Source organism: Lates calcarifer, unplaced genomic scaffold (genome assembly GCF_001640805.2).
Source record: "Lates calcarifer isolate ASB-BC8 unplaced genomic scaffold, TLL_Latcal_v3 _unitig_548_quiver_955, whole genome shotgun sequence".
Taxonomy (NCBI): domain Eukaryota; kingdom Metazoa; phylum Chordata; class Actinopteri; family Centropomidae; genus Lates; species Lates calcarifer.
In genome coordinates, this window is record NW_026117559.1 from 2119 (window position 1) to 18150 (window position 16032).

General features: G+C 38.4%; 1 protein-coding gene and 1 long non-coding RNA gene across 5 annotated transcripts in view; one reads left to right on the top strand and one right to left on the bottom strand.

Annotated features, from left to right (window-relative positions):
* The window catches only part of LOC108874637 (uncharacterized), a 26696-nt gene continuing 10664 nt past the window's right edge, over positions 1-16032 (bottom strand). The window contains exons 4-8 of one of the 4 annotated variants that reach the window (XR_001959745.2): positions 9860-10002; positions 3272-3299; positions 3112-3154; positions 2826-2978; positions 1-396 (exon numbers count right to left, since the gene is read on the bottom strand). This is a non-coding gene — a long non-coding RNA (uncharacterized LOC108874637). Of the gene's footprint in view, positions 397-2820; positions 2979-3111; positions 3155-3271; positions 3300-9859; positions 10003-16032 lie in introns of all 4 variants that reach the window. The other 3 variants (XR_001959743.2, XR_001959744.2, XR_001959742.2) reach the window with 3 other exon arrangements.
* Positions 4725-16032, top strand: part of LOC108874636 (myosin-7) — a 12261-nt gene continuing 953 nt past the window's right edge. The window contains exons 1-35 of the mRNA XM_018663158.2: positions 4725-4804; positions 5032-5079; positions 5574-5782; positions 5889-6032; positions 6162-6318; positions 6415-6442; positions 6533-6644; positions 6993-7085; positions 7170-7233; positions 7722-7820; positions 7917-8020; positions 8116-8254; positions 8379-8497; positions 8579-8728; positions 8815-8985; positions 9072-9381; positions 9634-9713; positions 9818-10023; positions 10215-10338; positions 10574-10710; positions 11389-11644; positions 11737-11979; positions 12153-12329; positions 12443-12588; positions 12672-12762; positions 12863-13252; positions 13525-13651; positions 13726-13844; positions 13930-14126; positions 14247-14430; positions 14513-14678; positions 14763-14887; positions 14987-15295; positions 15399-15602; positions 15687-15983. Coding sequence (XP_018518674.1) covers positions 5582-5782; positions 5889-6032; positions 6162-6318; positions 6415-6442; positions 6533-6644; positions 6993-7085; positions 7170-7233; positions 7722-7820; positions 7917-8020; positions 8116-8254; positions 8379-8497; positions 8579-8728; positions 8815-8985; positions 9072-9381; positions 9634-9713; positions 9818-10023; positions 10215-10338; positions 10574-10710; positions 11389-11644; positions 11737-11979; positions 12153-12329; positions 12443-12588; positions 12672-12762; positions 12863-13252; positions 13525-13651; positions 13726-13844; positions 13930-14126; positions 14247-14430; positions 14513-14678; positions 14763-14887; positions 14987-15295; positions 15399-15602; positions 15687-15983 — 5469 coding nt within the window. The 5' untranslated portion in view covers positions 4725-4804; positions 5032-5079; positions 5574-5581. The remainder of the gene's footprint in view (positions 4805-5031; positions 5080-5573; positions 5783-5888; positions 6033-6161; positions 6319-6414; positions 6443-6532; positions 6645-6992; positions 7086-7169; positions 7234-7721; positions 7821-7916; positions 8021-8115; positions 8255-8378; positions 8498-8578; positions 8729-8814; positions 8986-9071; positions 9382-9633; positions 9714-9817; positions 10024-10214; positions 10339-10573; positions 10711-11388; positions 11645-11736; positions 11980-12152; positions 12330-12442; positions 12589-12671; positions 12763-12862; positions 13253-13524; positions 13652-13725; positions 13845-13929; positions 14127-14246; positions 14431-14512; positions 14679-14762; positions 14888-14986; positions 15296-15398; positions 15603-15686; positions 15984-16032) is intronic.

The window sequence follows — 16032 nt, forward strand, 5'->3', positions numbered from 1 at the left end:
TGGGCTTGGCTCTTCAGTTTTAATATGATTTTTAATATTTGATATATAAAATATATATGATCTTAACTTTCCTCCAAATGCATTCAGTGATACATCACTTTTCAAATTCTTTCAAAAACAATTAGACACAACCAAATTTACTACAGTGAAGACATACTGACATTAAAAAAAACATTCACTTGTAACATCGTGTAACATCTTGTAAAATCCAGTTTCTCTTGTAACACTTGTAACACCTGTTGAGTCTTGTTGGTCTTCTGTCTCTAATCTGTTTCTTTTTCTGCTCTCTATCATTCTTCATCACAGAAAGGGCTAGATGAGGAGTGAAACTCACAGACGGCCACCTAAGAGCTTTGGGATCTCCTGTGCTGTAGTCCCCTTTGTCTCCAAAGTAGGCTAAATGTAGAATAAAGCAAAGTGCATTCAAATTGTGTAGAGTCCTCATTTATTTCAACCAGGAGAAATGCTCCATGTTAAATTCAACATAAGAGGCAGAAGGCAGACCTGTCAAATAATGTGTATTTTCCTGAGGGTGCAATGCCAGCTAGAGCAATATGCATCTGTTTGGTCATTTCCTGGCATCAAACAAATATGTTTTTTCATCTACTTCAGAATAATATATTTATAATTAATATATAAAATAGAATGTATATATTAATTCTGCAGAAACACCAGTACTGCTGTTCTATACAATCCTTCCCACAACAGTTTGTAGAATGTCCAATCTTTTTTTTTTTTTTTTTTTTTGTGGAGTTTAAACACCTGCATTCAACACAAATAATCAGTTTGTTTCACCTCTGATTTGAGAATGACTGTGTGTTATCTTACACGTGGGTGGATGCACAGGCAACAGGATCAGTCAGAAAGCTAACAATAAATACCATATGTATATGTAAATAATACTATATTTCTAATTGGACTGGAAAGCTTTTACTGACAGATTCCAAATTTAACATTAAAATCATCAAAGCTCAATCTGAACTGTTCTGTTACCTGGACCTGCCTTCATTAACGATGAATAACATTTTAATGAGACACTCTGATTTAATGTTAACTAACCTTGTGGGTTTTTAACAGAAAAACAGTAATGAACATATGTCCTATTTTGTATTTCTTTTTTAAAGAAAGAGGGTATTTCATCTTATTTTTCCCCCATTGGATAGGTATGGACTGATATTTTCTACTTTAAAGACACAAATGTGTGTCGTTAAATATGCAGAGTAGAACAACTGCAGAGTTTGAATTAATTTCTCTAACTTAATTGTATATACAACTAGCCCCACTGATATTCTAGCAGCTGCTGCACCAACTTACATCAGCTGTCTGTGATCTTTTGATTGTCCACAGTGATTAACTTGTTTTCTCATAGTCCACCGACTAATAATATATTCTCATAATGTATTCAGGCAGTCTTCCAAGGTTGCACCCAGGAGTGTCTGTCTGTGCCTGGTTTGCCTATTATCACCTTATTTGAAAAAAAAAAAAAAAGATTCTGGTCAGGTCCATTTGCGTTAGCACCTGTAGATTTGTTCTATTTCAGGAAAATAGAGCCCAACATGTTAAATTCACAAGCTCTCATATCATCACTAATGAAAAATATCAGCCAGTTGGTAAATGTATTTCAGTAAATAGAGACATCAAAAGAGCTAGCACTAGAAAGCACATAAGTGATAAGGTGAGTCACTCCTGCCACCTTGTGCTGACCCACTGTCTGACTTTTTCTTGTAGCAGAGTCAAGTCACCCATGAATGCTAATAGCTTAATCACCTCTTTGTCTAACTATAGTATTTTGAAAGTATTTTGTAAGTATTTTCCACTGTCACTGAAATTGGATTAGCCTTTAAATACCCACAGGTTAAACCCAACCTGAAAATCACTACAGTCAACACTGTAGAACAACAGACTCCAAATGAACAAATATATATGTATGCTTTATGGTGTTATACAACATGATGTTATTAATAGAAGTGCTATTAATGGGCTTTTGTTAAATGGTCTGAGATATTATATTAGTGTGTGGAACATGAGCAGATCTGTAAGTGTAGTAGTAGCAAACATTGCACAAAAATGTTGTATCATTACACTAGTCTTTACTAAAATCCTACAACCTTTTTTCCCCTGAAAACAAATTTTAAAAAAGAACCCAGTTATGGACTATTATTTTTACCAGGTTCCTTTAGTCTTCTAGAAGATGTTGTAGAGGAGAAGTATTTAATATATTTTTGGGAATGTATTTATGAATATAATATGGTTGGGTGAAGACCTGAAGCAGTAACGAAAAAAAAAAAAATCCTTCCAGAATCAGATGAGAACAGCTTCAGACTCTGTATACAGAAAGATGGAAAGGGATGAAGAATAAAATGTCTACAGTTACTGTTTTCTGTGGGTAAATTAGGCTCTGTTGCCTCCAGACCTCCAGTGGCATTTTAAATGTTCACTGACTTCAGACAGTCTTTAATTTTTAGCACCTACTTACAAGTAATAGGTTCTGTCTCTCCCCTTTGTGTTCAGTAATATATTAATGTATTAATAAAACATATTCAGTACCTGAATTTGAGGATAGGCTTTGTTACAGCAAATTTAAGCAAACAAATTTAATATTGAGATTGTGATGGACTGTTCAACACTAGCTGTTACTAAAGCTAACATACAATTATTATAAACTTTGTAAAGTACAGTAAAAACAATGAATGAAATCAAAAATACAATATAAACAAAAAAAGCTGAAAATGAGATGTAGTATCTAATTACAACAAACTGAATTTAACCAACATAATTTATAGTAAATCTATGTTCTAGCTGAATCTATGACAGACTTACCATACCTCATGCAGCTGCAGCAGCACAAAAGAAGGACTGATACACAGGAGGAAGGCAGGAAGGAGCCAAGTGAAGAGTGGATATCAGTTTGACATTTGTCTACCACTGAATGCTGACCTTGATCTCATATGTCTGTGTCCTTCAATGGTTTTACATATCTGTAGGGAGATTATAAAATGATAAATAAATGGCATAGTGTTTTTCTTCACCATCCACATTCTAATATCAACAAAACTATTTAAACTGTATCATTTTGATGACACTTTGAGATAATCTCTCTAACATCACTACCTTTGTGCTGTTCCTCTCTGTGTCAGCAGCTTAACATGTAAGCCTGTGATGTTTAGAAATGCTTTAGGATTAATGAGTAGACACCATCAGCGACAGTATATCAAGGTGACACCATTTGTTCTTTCCATTAAGGAGCTTAGCTGCCAACAATTGGCCTTACCTTAGAGGAGTTTGGCCATGGCTCTGAGCTGATAGAGTGAGTAGGAGATGAAAGCCAGGAAGGGGACACAAAACAGATAAAGGTTTCTAAAGGGATTTAGACAGCTGAGAATGAGAAAGAGTCCAACAATGTGAAAGCAAATTCTGATCAGCCCTCACAAGGTCCACTGGAACGTTGCTCAGCATCAAAGTTTGTTCTCATTTTACAGGAGGAGAGTGACTTTACAGTACATGGCTAAGGGGCAAGGAATGAATAGCTGAATAGATCAAAATCCTTTTTTTTTTCTTTGCAGCAGTGACAACCTTAACATGCCTTATAGTGAGGGTTCCATAAACATAAACAGTTAAAAGGTTATGTTCATGACTATGGACTCAAACCACCAGGGGCAACATCAAATAATTACATCTCATGATGGAATAAAATTTTAAAATGGATTAAACTTGTGCTCTAGAATAAATGGAGGTTTCTACATATATTTTCAGTGTCATGCACCTGTCACTCCTTATCCATCATGACATCACAGACTGTAGTTCAGCTATATCAGTGCCCTCAAAGGCTGCCCTTCTCAATCAGAGAGAAAAAATCCAGACAAGAATTTCACAGGGTTATCTTTGTCCTCAAGGCCAAAGGAAAGGGAATAATGCCATGACGACACCATGAGACAAAGGGTGTAGACCTAGCTGGGCAGAACAGTGGTGAGTGATAATTTAAAGTCCCTGAACTTAGCTCTCGCTTGACAACAGCTGCAACACTTTATTGCCTCAGCAGCAGCCCCTCCTACAGTAACAGTAGAATAATGGAAAAGAAAGTTTTCCTTCAACTTTTTATCATCACATATAAATGGGAATGTATACTTTTCAGTTGTGGTTATCAAAGGTTTTCAGCAGATTATCCACCTAAGATCATCTTATCCAAATCACAATATACAGTAAGACCATAATAGGTCATGTTATTTGTTATTATTTCATTAGGTTTATCGTCAGCAAGTAAGTTTTGATTGAGCAAAGTAATTAACTTTAGTTTAAACCACATGACAAGGTACATAATTTAAATTCAACATTTAAATGCCCTTCACTCTAATGTGTGAAATACCAAAAACAAAAATAATAATAATAAAATAAAAATGTATCAAATGAAAACCTAACTATGAGATGTCAAGTTTTGAAACAATGCCACTGCACTGAACAGATCTAACAGAATAAAGTCAGTAGCTAATAAAATGTATATAGAATGACCTGTTATTATTTATATGAAAAAATAGGAGTCATTTGATATCAAGCCTGTCCCTGATCCCCACCTCTTGCCCTCCCCTTTCTTTTTAACATGTATTGTCCTCGCCTTGTTTGTCACAAGGTGAAAGCAAGAAATAGCAGCAGTACATCCAGCCCAATTAGGAGAACACGTTTTAATGTGCAACCTTTCTCCAAAAATTCATCCCATATTTGGTAGATAAACAAGCTTTATTAATAGAGGGAGGGCTGCTGTCAGTGTTGGGGCTGATCACTTCACTTGATTAAAGGTTGAGAGCAAAAGGTAAGCAAAACATTTATATACACTGTAGAGGATGAAGATGTGGCACATTTATTATTTATAATAGATGTCTTGACATTTACTGGCTTAGCTATGAAATATTTTAGTGTGATTTTTTAGTGACATTCTTCACATTTGTATCATCTTTGTCTTTGCTAGACGAAACAGATGGTGTTCTTCTGGTAGTAGTAATGGAATAATAATTTTGCTCTCTTTTCTGGTTTCAATAGTAATACCCTGACCGACATTGGTCTCCTTTGTAGTCTAACCCACCCTAGGTAAATGCCACTTTGGATTCTATTTGAAATGTCTTTAATTATGACTACAGTCCCCCAACTTCAGTCGGGACACTTTTTTGTGTGTGTTTATCTAAAGTTGTTGGAATTTTCTTGTTGATACATGATTAAGAGGTCAAGTCATTTGCATACTGAAGAGAGGGTTGTGAATAAATTCTGGCACTCTACATAATGTTCTTTAAGCATTTCTTTGAGCTGTGTCTCAGTAATTTCCAAACCCACAATATGTGGATAAATAATTCATCACTGTACATCTTTGGATTTAGACAAGACTTTTATGTCAGATAACAAATTCTGACATCACAAACACAAAAATGATTTAAAAAAATGACATACTATATAAACAGTACCAAATAAGTTGGCATTATTGCACATGTGGTATACTGATAATGCAGTGCATGAATAGTTGCAGCAAGTTCTGTTGGATACATTGTATAGTAATTCTGAAAGCATGATTCTGTTCTGGAATTTAAAAGATTAAAAAATGGGGGATGCTGCCATGAAAGAGTTTGGGGCTGCTGCGCCCTATCTGAGAAAGTCGGACAAGGAGCGTTTGGAGGCCCAGACTCGTCCATTTGACATGAAGAAGGAATGCTTTGTTCCTGATCCTGAGATTGAGTACGTCAAAGCCTCCATCATCACTCGGGATGGTGACAAAGTCACTGCTGAGACTGAATTCGGAAAGGTAGATAAAATTTTGATTTAGAAGAATGCTGATGAACAAATTCCAAGAGACAGGTAACTGTTTAGCCTTTGATCACTGTAACTGTGAAATGTATTTTCTTTCGTAGACTGTGACGGTGAAGGAGAGTGATATCCATCCCCAGAACCCGCCTAAGTTTGATAAAATTGAAGACATGGCAATGTTCACCTTTCTCCATGAGCCTGCTGTGCTGTTTAATTTAAAAGAACGTTACGCAGCATGGATGATCTATGTAAGACACTAAAATCATAACATAAAACCTGAACTTCACTGTTAAAGCATCATTAATAAGCAGTATCCTTATGACTAAGTAACACATTATGTTAACTCCAGATTATCATTCTCTTACTTACTATGATAGACCTACTCTGGGCTGTTCTGTGTGACTGTCAACCCCTATAAGTGGCTGCCAGTCTATAACCAAGAAGTTGTTGTTGCCTATCGAGGGAAGAAGAGAAGCGAAGCTCCTCCTCATATCTTCTCCATCTCTGACAATGCCTACCAGTACATGCTGGCTGGTACATAATCTGTTTAATCCTTCATCTAGTTTAAATATTCAATTCAGACATCATACCATTTTTGACTGATATGTTGATCATTTCTCTTTTCAACAGACAGAGAAAACCAGTCCATCCTCATCACGTAAGTCACACAGCCAACAGAATCTCTTTGGTGGTCAAGGATCATAAGTCATTGCATCAATTTTTTAAATTTTTCGTCTCCTCTACTCAGTGGAGAATCCGGTGCTGGAAAGACTGTCAACACCAAACGTGTCATTCAGTACTTTGCCAGTATCGCAGCTGTCCCAAGTACTGGGAAGAAAGATCCAGCTGCTGAAAAGAAGGTCTGTTCTAAGAGATATACCTATGGCTATTTCATGATCTGCTTCCTCCCACAGCCCAAAGACATGCAAGTTAGGTTAATTGGTGACTCTAAATTGCCTCTGGGTGTGAATGTGAGTGTGAATGGTTGTTTGTCGGTATATGTTGGCCCTGCGATGAACTGGTGATCTATCCAGGGTGTACCCAGCCTCTTGCCCAATGTCAGCTGGGATAGGCTCCAGCCCCCCATGACCGTGAGGATAAGCAGTATAGATAATCAACGAATGAATGACTGAATGAAAACCTGAAACATATTCTGTAATTTTACATACTTAGAAAAGAACATTAAGTTGTGTCTTTGCCAAAATCAGGGTACCCTGGAGGATCAAATCATTCAGGCTAACCCTGCTCTGGAGGCCTTTGGAAATGCCAAGACCATCAGGAATGACAATTCCTCTAGATTTGTGAGTATCTATGGGGATGCAAAAACTAATCTGTAAATTGAAGTGAATCAATGTCACTATACTGAGTGAGTCGCTTTCTCTTAGGGTAAATTCATCCGCATTCATTTTGACAATCGAGGAAAGCTGGCTTCTGCTGATATTGAAACTTGTAAGTAAAATCGTAGACTCACCTATCACTTTTTCAGTGTACCATGTAGTGTCTGACGTTCCATATATGGTTTTTACTCTCTTGGAATGCCTGAAGCTCCATGTATGTCTTTCTATTCTTTGGGCTCATGTTTAGGTTAGTAGCCATGAACATATACATATAAGGGACAGGGAGAGGGACTTTCCTCCCTCCTCTCTGTTTCTTGGAAAAGTGAGGTCATTGAGTGAGAGCCCGATGTCTCGCTATAAATCGTAAAGATGACTAACATATATATATATATACTGATGTTTAGAGCTGTTAGGAGAGAGATCCATATTGGCTCGGATCCTCTCACAAGCTACTGCAGTGCTTGTTTTGATGCTGGACTTCTTTGCAATAAACTTCTATATGCAAGCAAGACAGTGTCAGCGGAGATCTTCTCTTTATCATCTTCATATCATCACCATCAAATATACCACAAACACAATAACAATGGGTTTTTCTTACAGACCTTCTGGAAAAGTCTCGTGTGACCTTCCAGCTCAAGGCTGAGAGGGACTACCACATTTTCTATCAGATCTTGTCTCAGGTTAAGCCTGAACTTCTGGGTAAGTGTGCATTTGATGAGAGTTATACATATGCGTAACTGCATCATATGTTGTATCAAATTAAATATTTTCTATTTTCTCAAATATTTTTCTTAGAAATGTTGCTCATCACCAACAACCCATATGACTACGCCTTCATCTCCCAAGGAGAAACAACAGTAGCCTCTATCAATGATTCTGAAGAGCTGATGGCTACTGATGTGAGCTATGTCCTCAAATCAAATCAAATCTATATTTAAAAATTTACTTTTACATTGACAAAAATGCATTTTTGATCATATAAAATCTTATTCAGGAAGCATTTGATGTGCTGGGCTTCACTCAAGAAGAAAAGAACAGCATGTACAAGCTAACAGGTGCCGTCATGCATCATGGCAACATGAAGTTTAAGCAGAAGCAGAGAGAGGAGCAGGCAGAGGCTGATGGCACTGAAGGTTAGATATGGATATTAAAAACAAATTACAGCCAACTATGCTAAAGGAATCAGGCATAAAAGAATGAGAACTGTGAAAGGCAGTGATGACCTTGATAAATTAATACCACAATTTTTCTCCACAGATGCTGACAAAGTAGCTTATCTGATGGGCCTGAACTCTGCTGACTTAATCAAGGGTCTCTGTCACCCAAGAGTCAAAGTAGGAAATGAGTGGGTCACCAAGGGACAAAATGTTGCTCAGGTGAGATTTTTTTTTCATTCAATTCCAGAATGAAGTCCACAAAGGTTTATAATCGTGTTTTTTAATGTATTTGTTCATTAGGTGTATTATGCAGTTGGTGCACTGTCTAAGGCAGTGTATGAGAGGATGTTTCTCTGGATGGTATTGAGAATTAACCTGTCCCTGGACACCAAGCAGCCTCGTCAGTACTTCATTGGCGTGTTAGACATTGCTGGATTTGAAATCTTTGATGTGAGTTTGAACAGAATGTATAATCTATATGAAGTTCTCTTTGGTTTAAGACAAAATGATCAAGCCTGTGTACTATTTCATTACAGTTCAACACCTTTGAGCAGCTGTGCATCAACTTCACCAATGAAAAACTGCAACAGTTTTTCAACCACCACATGTTTGTGCTGGAGCAGGAAGAGTACAAGAAAGAAGGCATTGAATGGACGTTCATAGATTTTGGTATGGATTTGCAGGCCTGTATTGACCTCATTGAAAAGGTGAGATACCAGACAATTAGAAGACATGAATAAAATAAATAAATATATGGTCTATTTTCCAAACCACCCATATTTTGTCTCCTCAGCCCATGGGGATCATGTCCATCCTTGAAGAGGAGTGCATGTTCCCGAAAGCCACTGATATCACCTTTAAAGCTAAGCTCTATGACAACCATTTGGGGAAATCTGCCAACTTCCAGAAGCCCAGAGTTGTCAAAGGAAAACCAGAGGCTCATTTTGCCCTAATGCACTATGCTGGAACTGTTGATTATAATATCAACAACTGGCTGGTGAAGAACAAGGATCCTCTGAATGAGACTGTTGTTGCCCTGTACCAGAAATCTACTCTCAAGCTGCTCGCTACCCTCTTTGCAAATTACGCTGGGGCTGATTCAGGTTTGTATTTAAAAAGGGACTTCTTAGGGTATCTTAGTTTAAAAAAGATTATAAATGCATCATGTGCTGTAGAATCAAGAAGCTTTGAATATAAATGCTAGATTTTACATGGACCCTGTTTTTGCTTCTACTACTGTTCTGTATCAAAGTGTTATTACTGTATAGGTCACCTCTGTTGTTCAAAATGATCTCAGAAAATATCTTCAATATTTTTTTTTCTTTTAAAAGTGTAATTATAAATATTTCATTTAGTTCAGGAATCTGGTGGGAAGGGCAAAGGTGGTGGTAAAAAGAAAGGTTCATCCTTCCAAACTGTATCAGCCCTACATAGGGTAAGATCAATATAATTTATACTAGTATTTCTGCTTATTTCATATTTATGTTTTTTATGGTACTGTTAATTATACTGGTAATCAATTCTGTCCTCCCCTGATAGGAGAACTTGAACAAGCTGATGACCAACTTGAGGTCTACTCACCCTCACTTTGTACGCTGCATCATCCCCAATGAGACCAAGACTCCTGGGGCCATGGAGAATCCTCTGGTGATGCACCAGCTGCGTTGTAATGGGGTGCTCGAAGGCATCAGGATCTGCAGAAAGGGCTTCCCCAACAGGATCCTCTATGGAGATTTCAAACAGAGGTGTCTGTCAGATATACAGATTGGTGACAAATTGAGAGGAAAAAACAACACCAAGGGCTCTTTCCCCAATAATCATACTTGTCAAGTGTCAGTTTTTGTCACTGAGTAATACATTCCTCTGTACATTTAGTGGTAGTTATTTTTAATATTTTAGAAAATAAAGCTAAAAATATATTATCCACATTGCAAAGGTACCGTATTTTGAACCCAAGTGCCATCCCTGAGGGACAGTTCATCGATAACAAGAAAGCTTCAGAGAAGCTTTTGGGCTCCTTGGATATAGACCATAACCAGTACAAACTGGGCCACACTAAGGTAAGTATTGGTGAAATCAATTTTGGCATATATAGTATAAAGAATTTATTTTTGACTCAGTGTGATAAAGAATTGTATTTTTCTGTTGACCGCAGGTACACAACAGAAAAATACACTGCATGTCACTTAGTTCTGATACTCCTGCTTTCACTCACGGTACTACTATGTATGTGATAATGGTAGAAAATGTATAATGCGCTTGCTACTACTGATGTCATCTGTTTACAAAAATCAGGTGTTTTTTAAAGCTGGACTGCTTGGTTTGCTGGAGGAGATGCGAGACGACCGTTTAGCTCTAATCATCACCAGGATCCAGGCAAGATCCCGAGGTGTTCTGGCAAGAATTGAATTCCAGAAGATTGTAGAACGCAGGTACATGCACTCTTAAATTAACTGAATATCCCTTTAAAGCTACAGGCAAAAGGAAGAGAGGAGAAATGAAAAAGAATACTCATTCAAAGTCAAATTTTAGATTATGACTTTTCCATTGATATGACAACTTATTTTATCATAGCGGAGCACTGAAAAATAGTCTATTTTAGAAAGCAGGCATGAATTAAATTAAGCCAGTGATTCAGAGCCATTCATTATTCCTAAAAAGTTTCCAGCTGCATTTACAGATTGAAGACAACCTTTCATATTCAAAACTGAAAATTGATGAAGTGCACATATAGATTCACTTGAATTAAATAAGTACAGTAAATGTAGAAATTGGATTTGTTAATGCAGAATTTGTGTCCAGGAAATTGTATTCTATAAAATTATAATATTTATGGCTGTGTAACAAATGACTTCCTATTTAATATTTGGTGCACTACATGTACTTTTATTCAAGTGTCAAAATTGAGTGTGTAAACTGGCAGTTGTCCATGGCATGGACGCTACTTTTTGCCAATCAACACGATGTGCCACGTTTTAGAGAAGTAAAGTGGCTGTGTTACTGTTGTCACTGATGATGCAAAATTATGATGAGTAATGAGTGAAAGAGTGAACAAGGTGGTGATTTTGGACACAACATGTGAATCACATGTGCCAACAACATGTCCATAGGGATGCACTACTTGTGATCCAGTGGAACATCCGCGCTTTCATGGGGGTCAAGAATTGGCCCTGGATGAAGATGTACTTCAAAATCAAGCCTCTGCTGAAGTCAGCAGAGACTGAGAAGGAGATGGCCAACATGAAGGAAGAGTTTGCCAAACTGAAGGAGGCTTATGCAAAATCAGAAGCCCGCAGAAAGGAACTAGAGGAAAAAATGGTCACTCTTCTCCAAGAGAAGAATGACCTGCAGCTCCAAGTTCAGACTGTATGTCTTAAAATCTGTCAGTATTAAAAAATTACATTAAAATCAGACTGAGTCTCCCAAGGTGTAATGCTGTGCCTTTTCAACAATAACAGGAGCAAGATAATCTGTGTGATGCTGAAGAAAGATGCGAGGGGCTGATTAAGAGCAAGATTCAGCTGGAGGCAAAAATCAAAGAGCTGACAGAAAGACTGGAGGATGAGGAGGAGATGAATGCTGAACTGACTGCTAAGAAGAGGAAGTTAGAAGATGAGTGTTCTGAACTGAAGAAAGACATTGATGACTTAGAGTTAACTCTGGCAAAAGTGGAAAAAGAGAAACATGCCACTGAAAACAAGGTGCCATAAACTTTCTTTAACCTTCTTTTTCTTTTATAGAGTATTTCTGCTCTTGATCCATACTGGCAAATTTTCCATCTAAATTATTACTTTTGTTGCATATACACAGGCATGCAGGTGCTGCCATGGGTCTTGGATTTTGACTAAAAATTGATTCATTTTACTTGGAACAGGTCAAGAACCTGGTAGAAGAGATGGCTGCACAGGATGAAATCATTGCCAAGTTGACCAAGGAAAAGAAAGCCTTACAGGAAGCTCACCAGCAAACACTGGATGACCTGCAGAGTGAAGAAGACAAAGTCAACACTCTGACCAAGGCCAAGGCAAAGCTGGAGCAGCAAGTGGATGATGTAAGAACATAGTAAATGAGTTTGTGATGACATGTTTTAAGAACAATGAAATAGAATAAAAAGAGTACTGGAATAATAATAATAAATTAAACTGCAATTTTCACCTACCACAGCTTGAAGGATCCCTTGAGCAAGAAAAGAAAATACGCATGGATCTGGAGAGAGCAAAGCGGAAACTTGAGGGAGACCTAAAGTTAGCTCAAGAAAGCATTATGGACCTGGAAAATGACAAACAGCAGCTTGAAGAGAGGCTGAAAAAGTAATGAGATGTGAACTTTTAACATACAAATTGATTTTACATAATTTTGACGGCTATTGCACTAAAGAAAATTTTATCCACAGGAAAGATTTTGAAATCAGCCAACTCAATGGCAAAATAGAAGATGAACAGGCAATGAGTGCTCAGCTTCATAAGAAACTGAAGGAGCTGCAGGTAATGTTAAATATGATGAAGATGGTTGATTTTCTTGCGCAGGGATGTGACAATTGACCAATGCTACAGTTTAATACAAAAAACTTTGACTGTGGTCTAGGCCCGTATTGAAGAGCTAGAAGAAGAACTTGAGGCAGAGCGAGCTGCCAGAGCCAAGGTTGAGAAGCAGAGGGCAGACTTGTCCAGAGAGCTGGAGGAGATCAGTGAGAGGCTGGAGGAGGCTGGTGGAGCAACAACTGCCCAGATTGAGATGAACAAGAAGAGGGAGGCTGAGTTCCAGAAACTCCGCAGAGACCTTGAAGAGGCCACTCTGCAGCATGAAGCCACCGCTGCCACACTCAGGAAGAAACAAGCTGACAGTGTTGCTGACCTGGGAGAGCAGATTGATAACCTGCAGAGAGTCAAGCAGAAACTGGAAAAGGAGAAGAGTGAGCTCAGACTTGAGTTGGATGATGTGGTCTCCAGTATGGAACATATTGTGAAGGCAAAGGCAAGCTAAATTGACAAAATAATTTTGTGCTAATTTTGTGGGGTGATATGTGAGTGAGCTGGATGATGTGGTCTCCAATATGGAGCAAACTGTCAAGGCTAAGGTAAAATATTTTTTAAGTATTACATGTTTTTCTATTCACTGGTAGATTAACACTTTGTTCATCTAAGACCATATACCGTATTGAACAGCTGAACTGTCTCCTAATTTTTTACTAAAACTTTCTAAGCACTTTGTTCATGTGTCATTTTTAATGCTTTTTTGTTTTTCAGAATAATTTGGAGAAAATGTGCAGAACTCTGGAAGACCAAATGAATGAATATAAAACAAAGGCAGAAGAGGGACAGCGTACTATTAATGACTTCACCATGCAAAAAGCAAAGCTTCAAACTGAGAATGGTATGCATTTGATTTGAAGTATGTAGTTTTGGGGTAATTATGAGGTACTAAATTTATATTTTATTCAATATTAGGTGAACTTTCAAGGCAGCTTGAGGAAAAAGATTCCCTGGTGTCGCAACTCACCAGAGGAAAACAGTCCTACACTCAGCAAATTGAAGACCTTAAAAGACAACTGGAGGAGGAAGTCAAGGTAGGAACCAAACTACAATGAGACCTCATCTAGTACAGATTAAATGCTGGTACAAGAGAAGCAGTAAAATATGCTTTTATTTCAGGCCAAGAATGCATTAGCCCATGCTGTGCAGTCTGCTCGTCATGACTGTGACCTGCTCAGGGAGCAGTATGAGGAGGAGCAGGAGGCCAAGGCTGAACTGCAGCGCAGCATGTCCAAGGCAAACTCTGAGGTGGCTCAGTGGAGAACTAAGTATGAAACTGATGCTATCCAGAGGACAGAGGAACTGGAGGAGGCCAAGTAAGACCATTTGAGATTCAAATTCATTATTTAATCTGTAATTCCTAAAAAGAGAATTTACTTTGTCATAGTGGCACAACTGCAGGAATATTAAATGATTTGAATGATTGATTTCATAAGGAAAAAGTTGGCTCAGCGTCTGCAGGAGGCTGAGGAGGCTGTTGAAGCAGTGAATGCTAAATGTTCCTCTCTGGAGAAGACCAAACACAGACTGCAGAATGAGATTGAAGATCTCATGGTGGATGTGGAGAGGTCTAATGCTGCTGCTGCTGCTCTGGACAAGAAGCAAAGAAACTTTGATAAGGTAGAATTTTATACATATGTGGCCATCTTGCTGTTTTCTGTAAAGAATTATTAAGTATGACATTTAAGCACACATATTTCAGGTCTTGGCAGAATGGAAACAGAAATATGAGGAGTCTCAAACAGAGCTGGAAAGCGCTCAGAAGGAAGCCAGGTCTCTGAGCACTGAACTCTTCAAACTGAAGAACTCTTATGAAGAATCTCTTGAACATTTGGAGACCCTGAAGAGAGAAAATAAAAATCTGCAAGGTGTGGGTTACAACAGCTTACACCTCTACAGCATAATTGGTTCTATTGGCTAAACCACTGATAATGTTACATTTTGTTTCTCAGAGGAAATATCTGACCTCACTGAACAAATTGGTGAGGGTGGAAAGAATATTCATGAGCTTGAAAAGATTCGAAAACAGTTGGAGCAAGAGAAGTCAGAGATACAAACAGCTCTGGAGGAAGCAGAGGTATGTTGTGCCTCCTGATGAAGGACCTCAAGCACATTAATGTGTCTGCAACAAGTAAAATCCTTCAAATGGAATATAACATCCTGTTTGTCTTTCTAGGCTTCACTGGAGCATGAGGAAGGGAAGATTCTCAGAGCCCAGCTCGAGTTCAATCAGGTGAAAGCTGACATTGAGCGCAAGCTGGCTGAGAAAGATGAAGAGATGGAACAAGCAAAGAGAAACCAACAGCGAATTGTGGACACCCTTCAGAGCTCTCTTGAGGCTGAGACTCGCAGCAGGAATGAGGCCCTCCGCTTGAAAAAGAAGATGGAGGGAGACCTCAATGAGATGGAGATCCAGCTTAGCCAGGCCAACAGGCAGGCAGCTGAGGCCCAGAAACAACTCAAATCTGTTCATGCACATCTAAAGGTATATGTTTTAGAATAAAAGAAAAAAGAAAACCTTGTACATCTTGGATTATAAATTACTATTTAATTTAACTTATTTTATAATATATTTCACGCTTTTCCAGGATCTTCAGCTCCAGCTCGATGACTCTCTGCGAGCCACTGATGATATGAGGGAAAACATTGCCATTGTTGAGAGACGCAACAACCTGCTTCAGGCTGAACTGGAGGAACTGAGGGCCGCTCTAGAGCAAACTGAGAGAAGTCGCAAACTTGCTGAGCAAGAGCTGCTGGATGTTAGTGAGAGGGTGCAGCTACTGCACTCACAGGTAAAATATAGTGATAATGTATATGTTTCAGCATGTTTGTTGTATTTTCTCACTGAAAATTGCACAACATTTATGTAAAACTAGAATACTAGCCTGATAAACCAGAAGAAGAAGCTGGAGGCTGATACATCCCAGCTTCAAACTGAAGTGGAGGAGGCACTGCAAGAATGCAGAAATGCTGAGGAGAAGGCCAAGAAGGCCATTACTGATGCTGCCATGATGGCAGAGGAGCTGAAGAAAGAGCAGGACACCAGTGCTCACCTGGAGCGTATGAAGAAGAACATGGAACAAACCATCAAAGATCTGCAGCACCGTCTGGATGAAGCTGAACAGATCGCTATGAAGGGAGGCAAGAAGCAGATACAGAAACTTGAGGCCAGGGTCAGTATAAGTTTGCTCTTAAGCAGCTCATTTATGTAATGTCTGGGGG